We start from the raw sequence: 19,597 nt of genomic DNA, 5'->3' as shown, positions 1-19,597 counted from the left end.
TGACGGCAGGCGACTTTTTCAGTGCAATACAAAGTCATGCATATTTATGGGTACGGCACAACTATGGCTAGAAGTAGAGAGAACCCAAAATGTCTTTTGTTTGGTATGACACAAGAAATGACACAAGGACCAAGTGATTAGATTTTGGCAGTGATGCAGCTTATAGTGTGGATCCATGGATTTGTTAAAGAATTCTGTATCACTGCGAGATAGCGGCATGGCCTCACTGTTTGACAAGTGAACACTACGTCAGCTGCCTACTGTTTGTGGGTACATCTATTTTAAATGGCCACATTCTATGTTGCCATGATTTCTGATCATCAATAGTCAAACAAAAGCTGCATTTCAGAGCTTCAAACCCCAAGTACGGCCACTGCTGGGACCTTGAGCAAGGCCCTTAACTCCTCCTGCTCCAGGGGCGCTATACCATGGCTGACCCTGCGCTCTCACGCCCCCAATTGGGAGGATATGTGAAAAGAAAAAATAAATAAATAAATACATTTAAAAATTGCATTTCTGACAATGAAGCTATATTTCTACATACTTTTTAAAAATACCTAAAGTTCAGTTTGTTTGATCATTCATTTAACAAAAAAGGGAAAAAAAATGGAATCAACATCTAAAACAAATGATGATCTATAATTTTGTTAGTCAGTCTTTCTTATTGTCTCTTGTTTACACTGTTTAAACACAGCCTGCAGTTTCCCTGATAAGTCCCTCAATTTTTGTCACAGGTATATTACAAATGAGATACTAATGAACCATTTGAAAGTTAAAAATCAGGCAGTTTTTTTGTTATTTGCTCTGATAAATGATGCATTTATAAAAAAAAATGTTTAAAAGATAACATGCCTTTCAAACCTGCAGCCGGGGAGTAGAATTCCCCTTAATTTAGACCCCTGTAAATCTTAAGCAAAACAACGATGCAAATTCTAAATTATGAACCAATAAAATACAGTGTCTGGCACAGACAAAAATGCTGGATGTTGTGCAAAGGGGGACAAGTTAAAAATGGGGAGAACCACTCCAACTGATGTGGAGGAGACACTGCAAAAAGAGAGTGAGAAGAAGAGTCACCGGCCCAAACATGGTATCAGACCTGTAACCTCTGCATTAAAGTGTTCTGTGATTCTAACCAATTGAGCCAAGTGGCCAGTGTATTGAAATTTGTTTTGCATTGACAGTCTTGAGGTTCATAATTACTGAAAGTGTCCATTTCAATTGTAGGAGACTATATAAGCTCTGTATGTATGATCTGTGAATATGTTTATGTATGTCCTTATTCTGATGAAAATCTACTTCAACAAAGAGACCTTATTTATAAGCGCTGCAGTGGCTGATGTTAATACAAGCCGCATCTACAAGGGAACTTCCCCATACTATCCCTAAAGCATTTCTAATACTGTTCTTATTCTGAGACAGTACCTCTTGTTGACAGTAATACGTGCTGTAATTGTAATCCATTGTGTTTTGGCTTCAATACAGGCCTTTCCTCTGGACCTGCTGGAAAGACCAGTACCGTATTTAAACTTTGCTGCCTTTATCATTCTCCCACTGTATGAGTGAAGCTGTCACAGCTGGACTCCAGCACTGTTAGATAATTATCATCAAACATGGCTGAGTTGTTCTATGGACAAATATGGCCGCCAAGGTCAGAGGAAGAGAAGGACAATCTAGGCGAATTCCTATAGAACAAGGTGCAAGCAGTTCACACAGTTACACTGGCTGGTTTACTGCAAATGAGTTCTCTGTTGGGCTCGACATGTAGACATCTACTGTAAATGAAATGCAAGAAAGCTTCTGCACATTTTTTTACTCAATATTTGGTGCAGTTGTTCAGTAATTTAGGATTTCCTAGTAGAAAACTAATGAAAACTGACACATGGACAAAATTCAAGCGAGGCAATGCAGTGGTCCCAGAACAGAGCCCTGAGAGATCCCACATCACATTATTATACATTTAACACAGACTGTTTATAAAAGATGGGCACAGCAACCGTGACAAACATTGCTGGTTTGTAGACTACTGTTGTCAAGCCCGAGTTAGGACACAGAATTCCAGTTGGAGACATCTTCACTATTATTCTGATTAGTTCAAACTTTAAGATATCTAAAAAGGACAATGAAGATATCTTGAATTGAGGAAAATTAAAGATATCTTGTACTACAATTACAGTACTATGATTCTTGTCCGAATTAAACTATAGGTATCTAAAACTGCATATACAGCTAGTCATAATTCAGCTGCAGAAACCTGAAATGCAGATATTTGCAGCTGAACTGTAGATGCCTGTAATGAGGAAGGCCCTACACATACCATCATTTTCCAAGTAAGAATGATAAGCTGGATATCTAAGTACTGACATTTTGCACACTTTAACATAATCATACTTCTGTACAAGGACACAAATCACAGCACATAGGCATTATAACACAGCTGTGTTCTTATAATACAATATTAAAGACATGGTCAGTGGTTCTAATCAGAAACACTTTCTTTTTTTTTGTTATTTAAGTTTTTATTGACTTTTCTTTTTCAATGAACAAAAACAAAAGCAAGAACATGTACAAATAATAATAACAATAAAAAAATACATCATAAAAAAACAATAACAGAATGTGGCACAATTAAGGTATTCTAATGACAGCAGAGTCTTGTTTTCTAATAAATGACATAAAATATATCCATGTTTTGTTGGTTTTATCCTGGACATTATGAAAATTAGAAATGAATGTCTCGTAAGCAGTGGCCTCAGTCATCAATGTCACCCATTCCTCAATTTTGGGTCTGTGAGGGCTCTTCCAAATCCATAGGATTAGTCTGGCAGCAACCACAAATGGAGCGACCACCAAGCGGGACATTTCTTTCGTACACTCGGAGGGCATGAAAGATGTGTCTCCCAGCAAGCACAACTGAGGCACAATTGGGATAGACAGGCCTGTCCATTTTTCCAAGTTTTTGATAACTTCAGTCCAAAATGGAAAAACAAAAGGACATTCACAGAAACAATGGAGATATGTACCAGTGTCGGTTCCACATTTCCAGCAAATATCAATTTATAACAAGCCCATTTTAAATAACGTTGAAGGTCTAAAATAATATCTATGTACGGTTTTATAGTGGATAGATTTGCTTCTCGCATCTGTAGTTGCCCATCCTATTTTTGAAATGATATTCTTCCAAGCCTCTTCATTAATCTCAGATTGTAGATCCCTTTGCCAGCTCAATCTTAGACCATCACATACAGATACCGTACCTTGATAAGACAAAAAGCTGATACACTTTTTGTTAATTTAATGAATATGTTCACCTTGTCATACACTTTACATAAACAAACTAGGTGGCTGGGACTGATCCACACCACACTATTCCAACATGCCCTTGACATGTAAGTGCTCATACACATGGCAGCAGGAAAGTGAGGTGGAAGGGAATTCTTAGAAGAAAAAAAAAAGAGCAAGAGGAGCAGGTGGTAAAACCATAGCCTGTATGAGTAAATCTGCTCTTTGCACTCTAGATATGCTAAATAGCTAAACATTTAACAATCTTTGTCTAGAATCAATCACACATTCCACCTTTAAAAACTGTTCTTTGCAGTATAATAAAGTGTCTATTTTCATTTATATTTCTTTCTCTCTGGAATACAACTGTGGTGTGCCTGGCAAGGGGCTGCATTTAAACCTAAATACAAATTAAATTGCACTGTAGTTTTCCATCATCCAAAACTAATTGCATTACCTCAAACCTTCCTTCTTTTTGATGTCAATGGAGGACACTGATGAGGTTATTGAGGTGAAATACTGCCCTTGGATCTGAGGATAAACAGATTTGAACCAGGTTACTGGAGGCCAAATGTTCCACTTTATAGAATTAGGCCTTTGGTGCAGTGACAATGTGTTGTCACCTAATTTAATCTAAATCACAATAAAATTGTTTATTTATCTTCTTGAAAGAAAATGTGTTTCATCACACCTCCCACGTGATGATGTAATTTGTGCTGAGCAATGAGGAAAAATACAAGGTATACGTGAACACATGAAACCATTGAACTTGAATGTATCAATTTTGCTTGATTTTTCACTCTGTAAAGGTGCATTCTTCAGTTTTTTTGTTTGTAGTTTAACCTACTTGTATCCACCATTCCAATCCAACATGCACAACATAATTTATCAATTAATTCTATACGATTCTTTGTAATTTCATGAGGTAATTATAATGATGAGAACATAGATGTTGTACAGGTCTAAGCTTCATGGAAAAAACATGTTTGTTGTTTTCAGAGATATGGGCAGGGTGAAATATAACGGGATGGATTTCCATGGCTGAAAAGACCTTCACATGCCTCAGAGAATGTATTGGACTGACTTCAGTGACTTCTTCTCTACCACTATTGCCAGGGTGACATTTGTGGTTTTGAGATAAGTGCCTCAGCTATTGATTAAATGGATCGCCATAAAATTTTCAAAGGATGAAATGTGATAACTTTGGTGAATCTATAACTTTGTCTTGCAACAACATCAGGGCAGAACATTGGTATTTGGTCATGAAATATAATATATGAGTATGATTTCGGTGTCCTTTAATAAGTGATCTGCATGGTAAACATAATGAGCAACATACTAGCTCAACATCATGAGCTGCTAGCATGTCTGCAGTCTCTTGAATTTGTGTTTCTTTTTTGCAAAGCCCGATGATTTGGATTTTTATTTCTTTTCTCTCACATGTTCAGTCAACATTCAGATGCTTTTCAACCCAATTTGGCATTATGCTAGAGACCCGTTTAGCTGTATCTACTGGGACAACACTGAAATTACAGTGATAGCAGGCAGAGATAATTATCACAGATCATTTTGCAGTGTGCATGATTGGTGATGTACTTTCCATTATTCAACAATAAATCCTGCACACTGAATACAGCAGTTGCTACAAAGATTAAAAACATAAATGTGATTTTATATTTTTCATGGAATAACTTTTGCCTACTTAAAAAATGTGTAAAGTTGTAAAATATAATAATCATATTATAAAAGGGTAAGTACATTAGATTGAGCTTTGTTTAAACAGAAAACTGTGACCTTCGGTACAATTTGACTAAACAGGATTTTAAAAAAGCATGCTTCGTATTTGCACTGTTTTGTGATAATGAAACGAATGAGTCACTTTCACTTCTCAATAAATAATGAAAAATCCTTAAGCAGATCGATAAAAATCAAATTGAGTTGACCCTCAGGAGGTCAGGACACCCAAATACTGCCGTCCTCTATTTGGTTTGACAACAGCCGTTGTTCCTGGGGGATGGAGGGAGGAACTCATCTCCTCTGATCACTCACTCCAGGGTGACGGTTTGGAAAGTCCACTCTGACCCTTGATGTCGGGGCTTGATGAGTTGACAGTCACTGCCCTCCCCCCATGCACCCTCTTAGAGGGTCGTCTCTGGCTGTTTGACCTTTCTGATGCACATTTTCACATCTTCCACTTTTTAGAAGGTACTAAGTCTGTTTTGTTTGCTTCAGTGATGCAGCTGCTCACTGAGGAGATGAAACAGTCATGTTCTTGATCAAATTGTACTCAAGTAGGTTGAAGAATGACATGCTGTCTATGACAAACATGCATCAAATATCAGTGAAAAGTAGTAAACTTTAGCCTAAGTCTGATACACATTTTTCTATTTTTTCTGAATGAGCCAACATAATTTGTTGCTCCAGCTCATAAATTTAAGCTTCTCATTTTATATTTATGTGGTCTATAACCAACTGTGTGTAATCTTCATATCTATATAAGACTCAATATGTTTTAAACACACTAATAAACAGTGTAGAGATACAACTTTTCATTCATATAAAGCTTCTTGTATTTAAAAGTAAACATTAGTAATACAATGTGGCAAAGAAACACCAGACATTCTTATTCTGAGAGGCATTTGCTATCGGAATACATGACATAATTTACAGGCCCACAGTGCCCTCTGAAGTCTAACCACAGTACAGCAGGTGCAGCAGAAGATGCATTTTGTTTAATGTCTAGTTTGCAGTCTATTCTGTAAATGAATGCACAAAATGGCACAGAAACTCAATTCATGTTTAATTTTATATATTCTGTAATGTACAAACTCTCTGTTTTTAGTACATTACTACAAGTTAACAAAGACCTAAAGAGCTTGGTCATTCATATGTCACTACATTTACATATGGAAAGTTTGAAATGATGTTCAGAACTTCCCTTCACAGGAGTATATCCACTGATGAGCGAAATAAATGTACCATAAATCAGTAAGCCTGTAATAAAGAACAAGGTTATTGTCACAGGGAAAAAACAGTGATAACATGCAGACATGAAAAAAGAAAAGACTAAATACTGGCAATACAAACAAGCTGGTAGACTTTAAAAATCATTTTTAGTCAGGGGAAATAATATTAATTATGATTCTATAATATACTATATACACTACCGGTCAAAAGTTTTAGAAAGCCCCAATTTTTCCATTTTTTTATTCAAGTAGTTTTTATTTATTCAAGTAGTTCAGGTCCGATGAATAGCCTGAAATGATGCAAAGGTAAGTGGTGAACTGCCAAAGGTGTTTATATATATAAAAAAAGGCAAAGTTACCCAAGACTGAAAAATAATGTACGTTTCAGAATTCTCCAAAAACGCCTTTCTTTTTTTTTTTTTTTTTGCAATGAACAAGAAATGGGTTAACAATTTTAAGCTGTTTTGCACCAATGAAGGTTGATCAAGCCTGGAAAATTGGTGCTACCAAATTCTGCAGTTATCCCAACTTTTCTTGATTACTTACATCCCCTCTGTCTGCATAAAAGTAGTGTTGGAACACAATGTGGCACAATGCAAACATCCCAGCTACATTAGACTTGGACCTTTGCAGATGGCACATTGTGTCGCTTTGTGGTTCTCTTCTAATTATTTTTAATGTCTGTAGATGTCTTACATTTTGTAGTTACCAGTATGGTTAATTTACGTCTTTTTCAGATAATTTTGTCTTTTTGTAGTCATTCCACCTCTTTGTAACTGTCTGTGTGGTCATTTTGTGACTTTTTCTGGCAGTGCAGTATCCATGTGTAGCTGCTTTGCATCGGTTTGTAGTTGTTTATGCGATTATTTTGCCCATGTACAGCCATGGCCATAAGTTTGGACACAGCATGACTTACTATGTCTGTTTTGATGTCTATTACAGAACATAACTAATATTTTTTGACAGCACCAGTTTACTTAGTCAACAAATCAACAAGGGATATAATATTATCAATGAATTCCAACAATTGGAACAACTTTGTTCCCAAAACATAATATTAGAAGAAAATAACAAAAAAATGCAGTACTTTCACAACCGAATTTGGTAAGAATAACAAAATGACACCAAACTCTTTTGATGTTTTTTTGAAATATGAAACTTAATATAGTTCTCAGGAGTTGTGAACTGTATTGTAAGTGACAATTTTGTGGTATTTTCTAAGATTCACAAGCGTCGTGGTACTTGTGTCCAAACTTATGGCCATGGCTGTATGTACACACGTGGACAAAATTGTTGGTACCCCTCAGTTAAAGAAGGAAAAACCCACAATTCTCACTGAAATCACTTGAAACTCACAAAAGTAACAATAAATAAAAATTTATTGAAAATTAAATAATCAAAAACAGCCATTATTTTTGAATTGTTGATTAACATAATTATTTAAAAAAACAAACTAATGAAACAGGCCTGGACAAAAATGATGGTACCTCTATAGAAGATTGAAAACTATTTGACCAGAGTGACATGATTAACTCAGGTGTGTCATTTAATTGACATCACAGGTGTTTCCAAACTCATAATCAGTCAGTCTGCCTATTTAAAGGGAGACAAGTAGTCACCCTGCTGTTTGGTGAAAAGGTGTGTACCACACTGAACATGGACAACAGAAAGCGAAGGAGAGAATTGTCCCAGGACATCCGAAAAAAAATTATAGACAAACATCTTAAAGGTAAAGGCTATAAGACCATCTCTAAACAGCTTGAAGTTCCTGTGACAACAGTGGCTCATATTATTCAGAAGTTCAAGACCCACGGGACAGTAGCCAACCTCCCTGGACGTGGCCGCAAGAGGAAAATTGATGACAAATTGAAGAGACGGAGCGTTCGAATTGTATCCAAAGAGCCCAGAGCAACCTCCAAAGAAATTAAAGGTGAACTCCAAGGCCAAGGTACATCAGTGTCAGATCGCACCATTCGTCGTTGTTTGAGCCAAAGTGGACTTCATGGGAGACGACCAAGGAGGACACCACTGCTGAAAAAAACTCATAAAAAAGCGAGACTGGAATTTGCAAAAATGCATGTTGACAAGCCACAAAGCTTCTGGGAGAATGTCCTTTGGACAGATGAGACCAAACTGGAGCTTTTTGGTAAGGCACATCAACTCTATGTTCATAGACTCAAAAACCAAGCATACGAAGAAAAGAACACTGTCCCGACGGTGAAACATGGAGGAGGCTCAGTAATGCTTTGCTGCATCTGGCACAGGGTGTCTTGAAAGTGTGCAAGGTACGATGAAATCTGAAGACTATCAAGGCATTCTGGAGAGAAATGTGCTGCCTAGTGTCAGAAAGCTTGGTCTCAGTCGCAGGTCATGGGTCTTCCAACCGGACAATGATCCAAAACACACAGCCAAAAACACCCAAGAATGGCTGAGAGAAAAGCGTTGGACTATTCTAAAGTGGCCTTCTATGAGCCCAGATCTGAATCCCATTGAACATATGTGGAAGGAGCTGAAACATGCCATTTGGAGAAGACACCCATCAAACCTGAGACAACTGGAGCTGTTTGCTCATGAGGAGTGGGCCAAAATACCTGTTGACAGCTGCAGAACGCTCATTGACAAATACAGAAATCGTTTAATTGCAGTGATTGCCTCAAAAGGTTGTGCAACAAAATATTAAGTTATGGGTACCATCATTTTTGTCCAGCCCTATTTCATTAGTTTGTTTTTTTAAATAATTATGTTAATCAACAATTCAAAAGTGATGGCTGAGTTTGATTATTTAATTTTCAATAAATTTTTATTTATTGTTACTTTTGTGAGTTTCAAGTGATTTCAGTGAGAATTGTGGGTTTTTCCTTCTTTAACTGAGGGGTACCAACAATTTTGTCCACGTGTGTAGTTGTGTTGCATCTCTGGTTGCTGTGCCTTTTTTTTGTCATCATTTTGCAGTCTTCTGATTGACTTTACAACTAGTGAGCTTCTTTTGATCCAGATGCAGCATGGCCCCTTCAGTCCCTGGTCTTGTGCTCAGCAGGCCCATACAGTAATCCATACACGGCATCTGTTTAATATGTTCACACTACAAATAGAGAGTGACATGTAGGCACAGACTTCAACTTGTTTTTGTGAAAAAGTTTTATTTCCCTCAAATCACTGCTGTATTGATCCTTCTGTTGTGTCTGTGCTGGTAACAGGGGGCGTTTTGCTCTGAGAAGCCTTTGAAGTGGAGCTGAAAGACGGTGACTCTGAGGCCTTGTTCTTTTCTTTTAGTTCCTTTCCTGAAGGCGGACGGAGGATGCACATGGCTGCTTGACCATCACGGATGACTTTTGGCTTGGAGACAAATCCCACCATTACCTTCATTTGTTCCACCATTTCCTCTAGAGTTGTGTCCTGTGGAAAAAAACACACATTATGTTTATGATATTCTTTACTTCTTACTATTCAAAGAAGCAAAGAACTAAGACCAGCATATGTACAGATTATACATTTTACAGTCAATATCTAACAGTCATTTAACTCTGAATTTCTGCATAGTAGTTTCTTATAACGGCTGATCTACCTGAATATGCCAAGAAAGTTATACTAAATCCAGACAGTAGTATCTTGGCTGTAGATGTCTAAACTGAGCAATAAGAACTAAAACAGACAGCTGCAGACTCGACCAATGTGTAGTTATTACACAAATTTCTACTCCATTTGGAGTCTGCTTGGAGGACCCTGCTACATCATGTGCACAAAATCATGTCTGTGTATTACATGTATTCACACTTTTGGTGAACATGCACACTACTGACTTTTGCAGACTTGAGCACATGACAAAATTTAGACTCTAGCATATTTGTAGACATATAACACTGGCAAAAAATGGCCTAATAAACACTTTAGAGTCCATTTTGACTCTTGCTGAGGTATTAAAAAAATAGAAAGGCCAGAAATCAGAATCAGAATCACTTTATTCATCCCTGAAGGGAAATTCAATTGTCAGGGTTCTTATCGGTTTAATTTTCAATTGAATAGCCTGACTGCTGATGGCAAGAAAGATTTCCTAAATCTTTCGGTCTTGCAGCACAGGGATAGGAGCCGTCCACTGATGTTTCGTTGTTCATTGAGGCAGATGTGAAGTGAATGAAATGAAATGACCAGTTTGTCACTACGTACCCTGCTGTTTAAAGGTTTGGGGTCACCCAGGCAATACAAGACAAGACAAGACAAAGTTTATTGATCCCATACTGGAGCTTTTTTTAAGAAAACCATTTACACGAGGATAAGGTTGAAACCATTATTGCACATAAGTGGTATTCGTATGTAAGGGCGAAAAAAGTGCAGCAGTAACAGAGGTAGACCAGTTTATAAGGTGGCATTGTAAAGTCTAACAGATTTTGGAAGAAAGGACCTGCAGAAACGGCCCTTCTTACACTTAGGGTGTAACAGTCTGTCGCTGAAGGCACTTCTTAAGGAGTTCACAGTCTGATGCAGAGGGTGGGAAGTTTCCTATCATAGTAGACAGTTTGGCCAGAGCTCTCCTCTCTCCCACCACCTCAATGGAGTCCAGCGGCAGCCACAAACTGATATGGCTCTTTTAATCAGTCTGTTGAATCTGTTCTTATTACGCACAGTGCACCCCCCTCCCCAGCAAACCACTGCATAGGAGACCACCGATACCACCAGTTTCATAAAAGGTCCTCAGCAGTAGCTTGGAAAATCCAAACTGAATCTCCATGTAATCTCCTATCTCCTTGTTAGGAGATACAGGAGAATCAGTTTGGCATTGGGCGAATTGAATCGCGTTTCCCTCCCGGGAAAGTTTGGTACGACCAATCATAGCACGGGAGGCGGGAGTTAATGCTGCGTCATCTTCAGCGCCTGGATTACCCATAAAACACCTGCGCACCTCCCGTAACCAAACACAAACATTAACAAAGTTATTCCTAACACCGCTAATTGTTCGGAAGGAGTCTTTTGTTGCATAGCCTTTTCAAAAATAAGTGTTGTACTTGAGAGTACCCCATGTATTCGCAGATTTTTGTGACAAAAACGGCAGTAATCATTCACCGCGACGCTTTCTCGGCTGCATGCCATTGTTGTTTGGACTACATGGACTTCAAGGTCGATTTGTTTGTGCGTCACATCCGTGTTACGCTGATTGGGTCTTTCTCGTTCAAGCTGCATTCGTTAGCCCCTCCTTTTTGAAATCATCTCCTATCATCACAATGCCAGACTGCCTTTATTTGTATTTATATTAATACATAAATAAAGTCAGTCTGGATTTTCCAGGCAACCTCAGCAGTGGCCTGTTCACACCAAATGATGCGAGTCTCCTCAGCAATTTCATGTTTTCCATGAAAACTCACACTTTTATTCATGTGCTAACATAACTGCACAAAGGTTCTCTAATCATTAATTAGCCTTTCAACACCATTAGCTAACACAATGTACCATTAGAACACAGGAGTGATGGTTGCTGGAAATGGGCCTCTGTACCCCTATGTAGACATTCCATTAAAAATCACCTGTTTCCAGCTAGAATAGTCATTTACCACATTAACAATTTTGAGACTGGATTTCTGATTAACTTAATGTTATCTTCATTCAAAAAACCGCTTCCTTCAAAAACAAGGATATTTCTAAGTGAACATCTCTGAACCAGTAACTGAGGCAACAAAATCTGCTTTTACATTAATACAAAGTGGTATTACTTGCCATTTTTAAATATACTTTCCCGACACTGAGAGAAATTCTATCAACATTGTCTATAAATGATGTAATTTACATGAGTCTGTTGCATTTGTACACATACTTTGTTTAGACTCACTCCCATTCTGATTTGAGTAATAGAACAGTGTGACATCAGTCTTCCTCACCAGGTTGACTGCAGGTGCACGTCCTGACCGTAGAGTAATCCTCACATGGTGGTTCTTCTCCAGCCAGCTCTCCGCTTGTTTCAGCTTGGTGCTCAGGTCATGAGATGCAATGCCACATGAAAAGGTGAGCTCCTTCACCTGCACAGGAGCTGTGAAGCAATGCAGTCAGCTCCATTTAATACTATATCTTATATATAGAAGTTAATACACTATTAATGACATTCCTGAGATGAAACTCATAAAGGTAATATTGACTAATAGAGTAATGGGGTGTTGTGTTGAGAAGACTCTGGACGAGATCCTAATTAAATATGCTATAGTTTAAAGCTAAAAAACAAAAACTAAACTATCATCGAACACTGTCAGAAAAAAACTAGACAATAAACTAAAAAAAAACTGTAATATAGTGGCAGCTGGAACAAATAAAATACTGTCAAAATAAAAAGGTGCCATTTTTTAAAAACTTTTCCAACATGCAATCCTGAATAATTGACTAAGCAATGAATATACACCCCCCACACCGCTCATCTGCCCAAAGACACTCTGTATATTAAGGAAGTGTGGCTTCATGTCAGCGTGGGTTTGGTCTGGTCTTCACTGGACATCAACCATCTCCAGCAATACAGTCATTTTCCACGACTGAAACACATTTTCTTGTCTTTATTTTAAATGAAATAATTTTCTTTTTCTTTTTGATGTTTAGATAAATGATATTTACATGCATTTTTCTGTTAATTGTTCCTAACCACATATACTTTTAGAAATATGTTTGAAGTGATAAACTTGTATTAGTAGTTTTATCTATTCCATAAAAAAAATAAATATTTGTGACATTATGCTAAACTTGCAAATGCATTTCAGCAGTCTTTTGATGGCAAAAACTACATTTGCTTGAAATACATTTTATTTGATGTTTTGTTTAGAAATGTTATCCTAAATTTAGAAGTTTTTGATGTTATTTAGATTACACGTGACTTTACTGGATTTTGAATAATTTTCTTGATATTTTTGTGTATTTTAAAAAACATTGAAAAAAATCTGCCAAACAAAAGGGAAAGATTCCCTGACTATTTTTTTAATTTTTTTTACAAAAGGACTATACTGTATATCGGACAAACTGACAAACAGATTATCTATTTCTATGAACTTTGAGCATGTTGAACATGAATTGATTTCTACCTTGAAAAGTCACTGAATCCTAATATGCTTAGAGAGCTAGTGATACAAAACTTCCTTGAATTTAACAAGCAAGTAGCAAATATATAAGAAATAACATGGGCTTCTTCCTTGATAATCACCTTGTGGCCTCAAGGAAGGAATCAGTGCATTAAACTGACTTGGTTCCCTACCAGCACTCCACATACCTGCTTTTGCTTTCTTTTTCTCGCGCAGTTTCAGCTGTTCTTCATGGACCTGTTTGCCACTCATCAAGCGGTACACTGGAGGGTCTTTGTTTTCACTGAGTAGCACCAGTTTGAGACCATCCTCATCCATCATCCTGATCACATCTGCACGGTGCATGGTGCCCAAGTTCTCACCAGCCTCACTTATCACCTGGATCTGACGGTGAGGGATCTTACGGCCAACACTGCTGATTGAGTTACGAGCTCGAGACTCCTGCTTTTTTTTATTAGGTGCAGGAGTCTGTTCTGCAGTCTCTTCTGCATCGTGCCCTTCTGTGGAGAACTGAGACCATCTCCAGGAGGCAGCAGCAATGTTGTATCTTCCACGACATATTGTAAATCTTGATGCAGATGTCCAGTAGACAGGGCTGCCAATACACATAGCTCTCACTGCGTGACTTAGCACAAACCTCACACAACCTGCAGACATGTCCTAGAGGAAGACAAAAGATGTGATTATTTGTAGGCTACGTAGAATTTTTCCTCTTAAAGGGGAGAGTTTGCAAGTCAGAAATACAGTCGAGATTTGCCAGAGGAAATCAAGTCAGCTGACTCAATGATCACTTTTGACTACAGTATCCTCTGAAAACATAGTTTTAGTTTCAAACCTTTCTCAATTCTACTTTAGTTTAATTTTCAAATAAGCTGTTATTTTTTTAAAATGTTTTTACCTTTTCCAATAGAATCCAACTTAATTTTATCATTAGTTGCATTCCCTCAAACTGATAACAGTCTATCATCAGCAGGTTCAAACAACTGTGAGAACATTCTCCAGTTTCTTCACCATCCCCACCAGACCATCCTCCATTCAAAAATCGTCAAATTAAAAGATCCCTAACTCGTGTGTCACTTCGCAAAGCATACATGCCCTAAGCAAAAACATTTCTCCGTATTGTCAATGTCTACTTTGTTAATCGGGATATACTAGGGGTTTCTTCATTGCCTGGTTTCGGATGTTTTACTGAAAGCACTACCTCTGTAACATCACTGTAAAAGCTACAACACAATAGAAATTTCATCATTAAGGTAATGCCGAATCAATGACAAACACTTAACTTAATCATGAAACACCTTCGAGTGTAGATAATGTTTGTCTGGGTGTGGAATAAACACACAAACATTAAACAACAACATTTTAAATGACAATCTGGAACTGACAGGGATGTTTACGGACTTGATAGACACACTGGGTTTGGTTATCAACAGCAACTTTCAACTGTCCAGTTAGAGGCAGCAGCTTAGAAACATCAATGAGGAACAACTAGAGAAACAGACTAATCTCTACAGTAAATAAATCCCCAAGTTAGTCCTCCAACATGCAAGTTGACTCACTGAAACTCAATGTCGTACGTTAGTGTGTCTGCCGCAGGGTTATTGTGGATCTACTTCCGCCACCATCTTCTTCATTTGATTGGGCTTCACACGATGCAGCAAAAAGCCCAGTGCTGCCCTCCTGTGGACAGTCTGACAAAACTACAACTCATGCAGCCTTCTCAGACCCAAGCTATGGTTGGGCTTGCATTTTAGATTTCTTCTAGTTATTTGGGATAAGGATTAATGAATAAATATAATAATATCTAATTTATTACTATTATTATTATTATAGAATAGAATATAATTTATTAGTCCTACAAGAGGAAATTTTCAATGTCACAGAGGCAAAGTGACAGAAAAATCAAGAGAACACATCTATAAATTAAATACATCATTATATATACAGTCACCTCCAAAAGTATTGGAACAGCAAGTGAAATTCCTTTGTTTTTGTAGCATACTGAAGACATCTGGGTTTCAGATAAAAAGATGAATATGACACAAAAGTTCAGAATTTCAGCTTTTATTTCGTGGTATTTACATCTGGATGTGTTAAACAACCCAGGAAAGATTACTTTTTCTTTGAACCCACTCACTTTTCAAGTGAGCAAAAGTATTGGAACAGACATTATTAAATTAACTTAAAGTGAATAATATTTAATATTTGGTGGCATAACCCTTACTTGCAATAACTGCATCGAGCCTGCAACCCATTGACTTCACCAGGCTGTTGCATTTTTCATTAGAAATGCTGTTCCAGGCCTTTACTGCAGCCTCTTTCAGTTCTTGTTTGTTGCTGAAGAACATTACAGTAAGGCTGACACAGTAATCAAACACATTTGGATCTGTCTGAGTCACATTACTGACTTTATTTTGACAGATATCCATGGGTGGTGACTTCCTTGACACATGCTGTGTGGCTTGGTGACCTGGGGGATGGTGTGAGATGTTTCAAAACAGAAACCACATGATGACTCTCAAAAAAGCCATCACTGATGATGTTTTCAGATGCATAAACGTGAAATAATACACTATCGTTCTAAAGTTTGGGGTCACCCAGGCAATTTCATGTGCTAATGTAATTGCATTTTATAAAAACCAACTATTCATTCCTTGAATATCACTATCAGCACACAAAGGATGTTTTCAAACATAACAGGATTTCTATTTTGCATGGATGAGTACCACATTTAGTGTCATACATATTCAGGAGATGTGAATTTGTAAGACAAAATATCTGCTACAGGCAGCTATATAATCCTCTGGCGACACGCTTCTATTCCTCTTGTAGACTACTGCTTTGACTTCTAACCTGGCAATAGCCAGACTAATAATTGTGTAGTACTTGATAGTACTCCACAATATCAATCTGGGACCGCTCCATGTAAATCCGTTCGGAGGAAAGAGGCACGGATTGGACAATGCAACAGTATGTCCCACCTCTGACAGGTTTGTTTTTAGCCAATCGCGGGATCTTCACAACGAGCGGAGCCAATTGGTAGATTAAACTCTTACCAAAACCCGTAGGTAAAAAAGCACAAACATCTTTACCATCCAGAAATGCGCAAAGCGCCTCTCGTTGTTCTTCCTCCTTAGGAGATTCAGCTAAAACTGACTTAATAGCAGCATCTACACGACCGTTGTCCTCCGTTGCCATGTTTGTTTTGGTCTACTGGCGCTTGGTGTCGTCTTCACACCCGGATATCCCGCCCCACACACGAATACTGCTGCGTGATTGGCCCGTGCCAACTTGGCTCTGTACGAACCAATGACGTATATATAGAGCTCTATATATACGTCATTGGTACGAACAGTGAATGCGGGAGCGGTGCAAGATGGTTTCTTGAGAGATTTGTGAACACACAAATATCGCGAGAAATCAACTTGCTGGCGAGGTTATTTGACTTCAGCCAGAGAAAAGAAAGATTTGAAATACTAGGGCAGTGTTGGCAGAGGCTTTGCAGATGAAGTACTTTGGAATAAATATATAATTTATTTACTATATCAATCAATAGACCACACATCCTGACCAAGACTTAATGCCATGGAAACAACATGAAACAGCAGAACTTGCGTGAACTGGGTTTTGTTGGTGGGCCTTCTGTGGATTTGTCCTGTTTGTAAGTAGACTTAATCTTCAAGTACTAATGCCTGATAAGAACAAGTGCCTGATCATCACAATATATCATTCTTTAACTGACTTATTCTTTCTGAAGATAAAAAACAAGAGTGGGAAAGCCTTTTGCCAGGGGTTGTATTGTCTTTGGGTATATATTGCAAAAATAAAAAGGTTCTTCTGAAATGACACATAAGCGATGCTAAATGAGATGTTATTTAAAATACTGTGTTTCATATTCTACCCATAAATACTTGGTAAGGGCAAAACCATGTTTTCACTGTTTGAAATATGAAGGAATGAGAAACATGAGGAAATAAGATTTTTTTTTAAAATTTAGTTTCGGTTACAGTAGCAATATCATACATGCCAATATATAGAAAGCTTTTGTAAAAAAATTAATTGAGGAATATTATTTAACACTTTTACACTAAGAGGGCTTCTGCTTCTTTGAGAGCTTTTTCCATTTCAGCCGCCTGCAGAGAGAAATCTTCCCTTTCCTGCATCATATGTTCTCGTACTTCCGTGAGGTCTGTCATTGTTGTTTGGATCTCCTGAAAGGTTGTAAAAAAAAAACACACATTGAAAATGAATTCACAGTGAACCCAAAAATCGGCTATAGCAAATATTAACATTACATTGGCCAAATTAAAGTAACAGGACAGTAAAAACTGGGAACAGAATACGGCTCACCTCTAGCTGAACACGCTGCTGTGATGCAATATCACCAAATGCCTTTAATTCACTCAGCAGGTCAGAGGAAATACTCTGAAATAAAGACAGTAAAGATGTTTAATCTTTACTGTCACACAGTTAGCGTAGACGTTCGTCTACGCTAACTGTGTGTGTGTGTGTGTTTAGGTACAAGTAAACTGTGTATTTACAATATTTTGTCTTCATTTGTGTGGTTGCATAGCATGGAACCATTTCGTAAGAACATGTTTTTAGTTCTACTTATATTCAACTTATATTCAACTTATATTCAATCTAAAGTTATTTCTGTGAATTTGATTTTAAGTTTTTTACAACAAATTCAGCATGACTGATATGTATATGATTCAGCATATACCATAAACCTAAATAAAATAAAAGTACCATAACGTCTTTCCTTTGATCCTCATTCTTTTGTGCTGCATCTCCGACTCTTTCTCCTAAAACTAAAAATCAAACATGTTAATTTCTAACAAGTAATGTGGCTGACGAAATGAAAGAACAAAGTGGGGACATAAATAAATTCACCTGGGTCCATTTTGGCAGAAACTAGGAGAACATGACAGTCCTTCAGGTGTTTTTGAACCTCTGCATTCTCCTTTTCGAGGTCACTGAACTGCAGCTCCAGCTCAGCTACTCTTTGCTGTGACATAAAAATAATTTTAGATTTTCTATAACATGGTTAAAATATAAATAAATGCTATACAACAGATATGACATGCATTTTATGAAGAGACAGGCGCTTTAAAAAAAAAAAAAAAAAAGAACTTTAATATAAATTAGTTACATTCTGTCCGAGTAAATAATTTCTGTACCTGTGTCTCTGACAGGTTTTTCTGCAGCTCCTCATTTGCAACCATCAGATGTTGACATTGCTCCTTGAGCTCTGCCTGTTGGCCGTACCTGGTGGATACCCTGTTAATAAGTGCAGTAAAGTGGTGGGGAAAAATGGCTGAAGCTTACTGCATGTTGAGCATGTATATTATAATAAATGACTTACCCTTTGTAAACTTTAGGAGCAACATTTTTCCTGCAAGACAAAAGGTGAACAAAATGACAGAATTCAGTTGCAAAGAAGCAGAGCCCAGCAGGTATCAGGGGACACAGTTAAGTTTGCAGGCATGCTTGTTTGCTTTACACCAAATGTTACACAAATGGACAAGAGAAGAGATTGTCTAAGAGTTCATTTCACTCTATGTTTTGTGCCTCCTTTTGCCCTCTTACCTCACTAGGGATGTTGGAAACATGTTTTTTTTTAAAGTTGTTATTCTTACCTTGCTATATTTTCTTTTTGAGGTTTAAGGATACCATATGATTTCTGGACAGTATTTGCTGCTGTGGATACAGTGGCTTTGTCTTTGGGTTCATGTCTATGACCTGTATTCTTTGTTTCTGCAGGTAAGTGGAGGGCTGGAAGAAAGGTTATTGTTATTCATTTAACACCTTCGTTTAAATCATGTACATAAATTAAAACCACTAGCAAAGTGAAAGAATAATTGATTCAACTCACCTCTTGGAATTTGTGACATGGCTATTTCCACAATGGATACAATGCCAGCAGTGATAGGTCCCTAGATGGATAAACAAATGCATCCATAAACAGTATATAGATATGAAAGCAAGACACAGAGAAAGTTGATAAAGCTATTACCGCATAAAAAAAACAAATATTTCCTTTAAGTGTTTCTAATTTCATGCTCAAGTTGTCTAATTACTATTATCTGAAATAAATGCTCAGAGCCACATTTATATATGATGTCATTCTTAAATCTCATTTTGTAAAGAGCAAACTTGCTTCACAAAGGCATGCATTTTGCCCTGTTTGCTGGGGCTGAAAGATTAATTAATTTTTAAACTGAGATTGAAGTTTTAAAATAATCATCAAGGCAGCAATTTAGGATATACGACATGCAGCTTGTCTAACCCAGAGTTTAAACT

At 37.4% G+C, this 19,597-nt stretch overlaps 1 protein-coding gene across 8 annotated transcripts in view; it reads right to left on the bottom strand.

Annotated features, from left to right (window-relative positions):
* Positions 1 to 6,069: 6,069 nt before the first annotated feature.
* The window catches only part of knstrn (kinetochore localized astrin (SPAG5) binding protein), a 47,777-nt gene continuing 34,249 nt past the window's right edge, over positions 6,070 to 19,597 (bottom strand). For 3 of the 8 annotated variants that reach the window (XM_051960935.1, XM_051960934.1, XM_051960932.1), the window contains exons 2-9: positions 19,170 to 19,230; positions 18,934 to 19,069; positions 18,660 to 18,689; positions 18,475 to 18,574; positions 18,188 to 18,302; positions 18,044 to 18,105; positions 17,642 to 17,716; positions 16,803 to 17,502 (exon numbers count right to left, since the gene is read on the bottom strand). In XM_051960935.1, coding sequence (XP_051816895.1) covers positions 17,374 to 17,502; positions 17,642 to 17,716; positions 18,044 to 18,105; positions 18,188 to 18,302; positions 18,475 to 18,574; positions 18,660 to 18,689; positions 18,934 to 19,069; positions 19,170 to 19,188 — 666 coding nt within the window. In that variant the 5' untranslated portion in view covers positions 19,189 to 19,230 and the 3' untranslated portion in view covers positions 16,803 to 17,373. The other 5 variants (XM_051960933.1, XM_051960931.1, XM_022212385.2 and 2 more) reach the window with 5 other exon arrangements.

The sequence above is a fragment of the Acanthochromis polyacanthus genome, chromosome 16, assembly GCF_021347895.1.
Source record: "Acanthochromis polyacanthus isolate Apoly-LR-REF ecotype Palm Island chromosome 16, KAUST_Apoly_ChrSc, whole genome shotgun sequence".
Lineage (NCBI taxonomy): Eukaryota > Metazoa > Chordata > Actinopteri > Pomacentridae > Acanthochromis > Acanthochromis polyacanthus.
The sequence above is the reverse complement of the archived record's forward strand: the minus strand, read 5'-3'. Positions and strand labels throughout refer to the sequence as shown.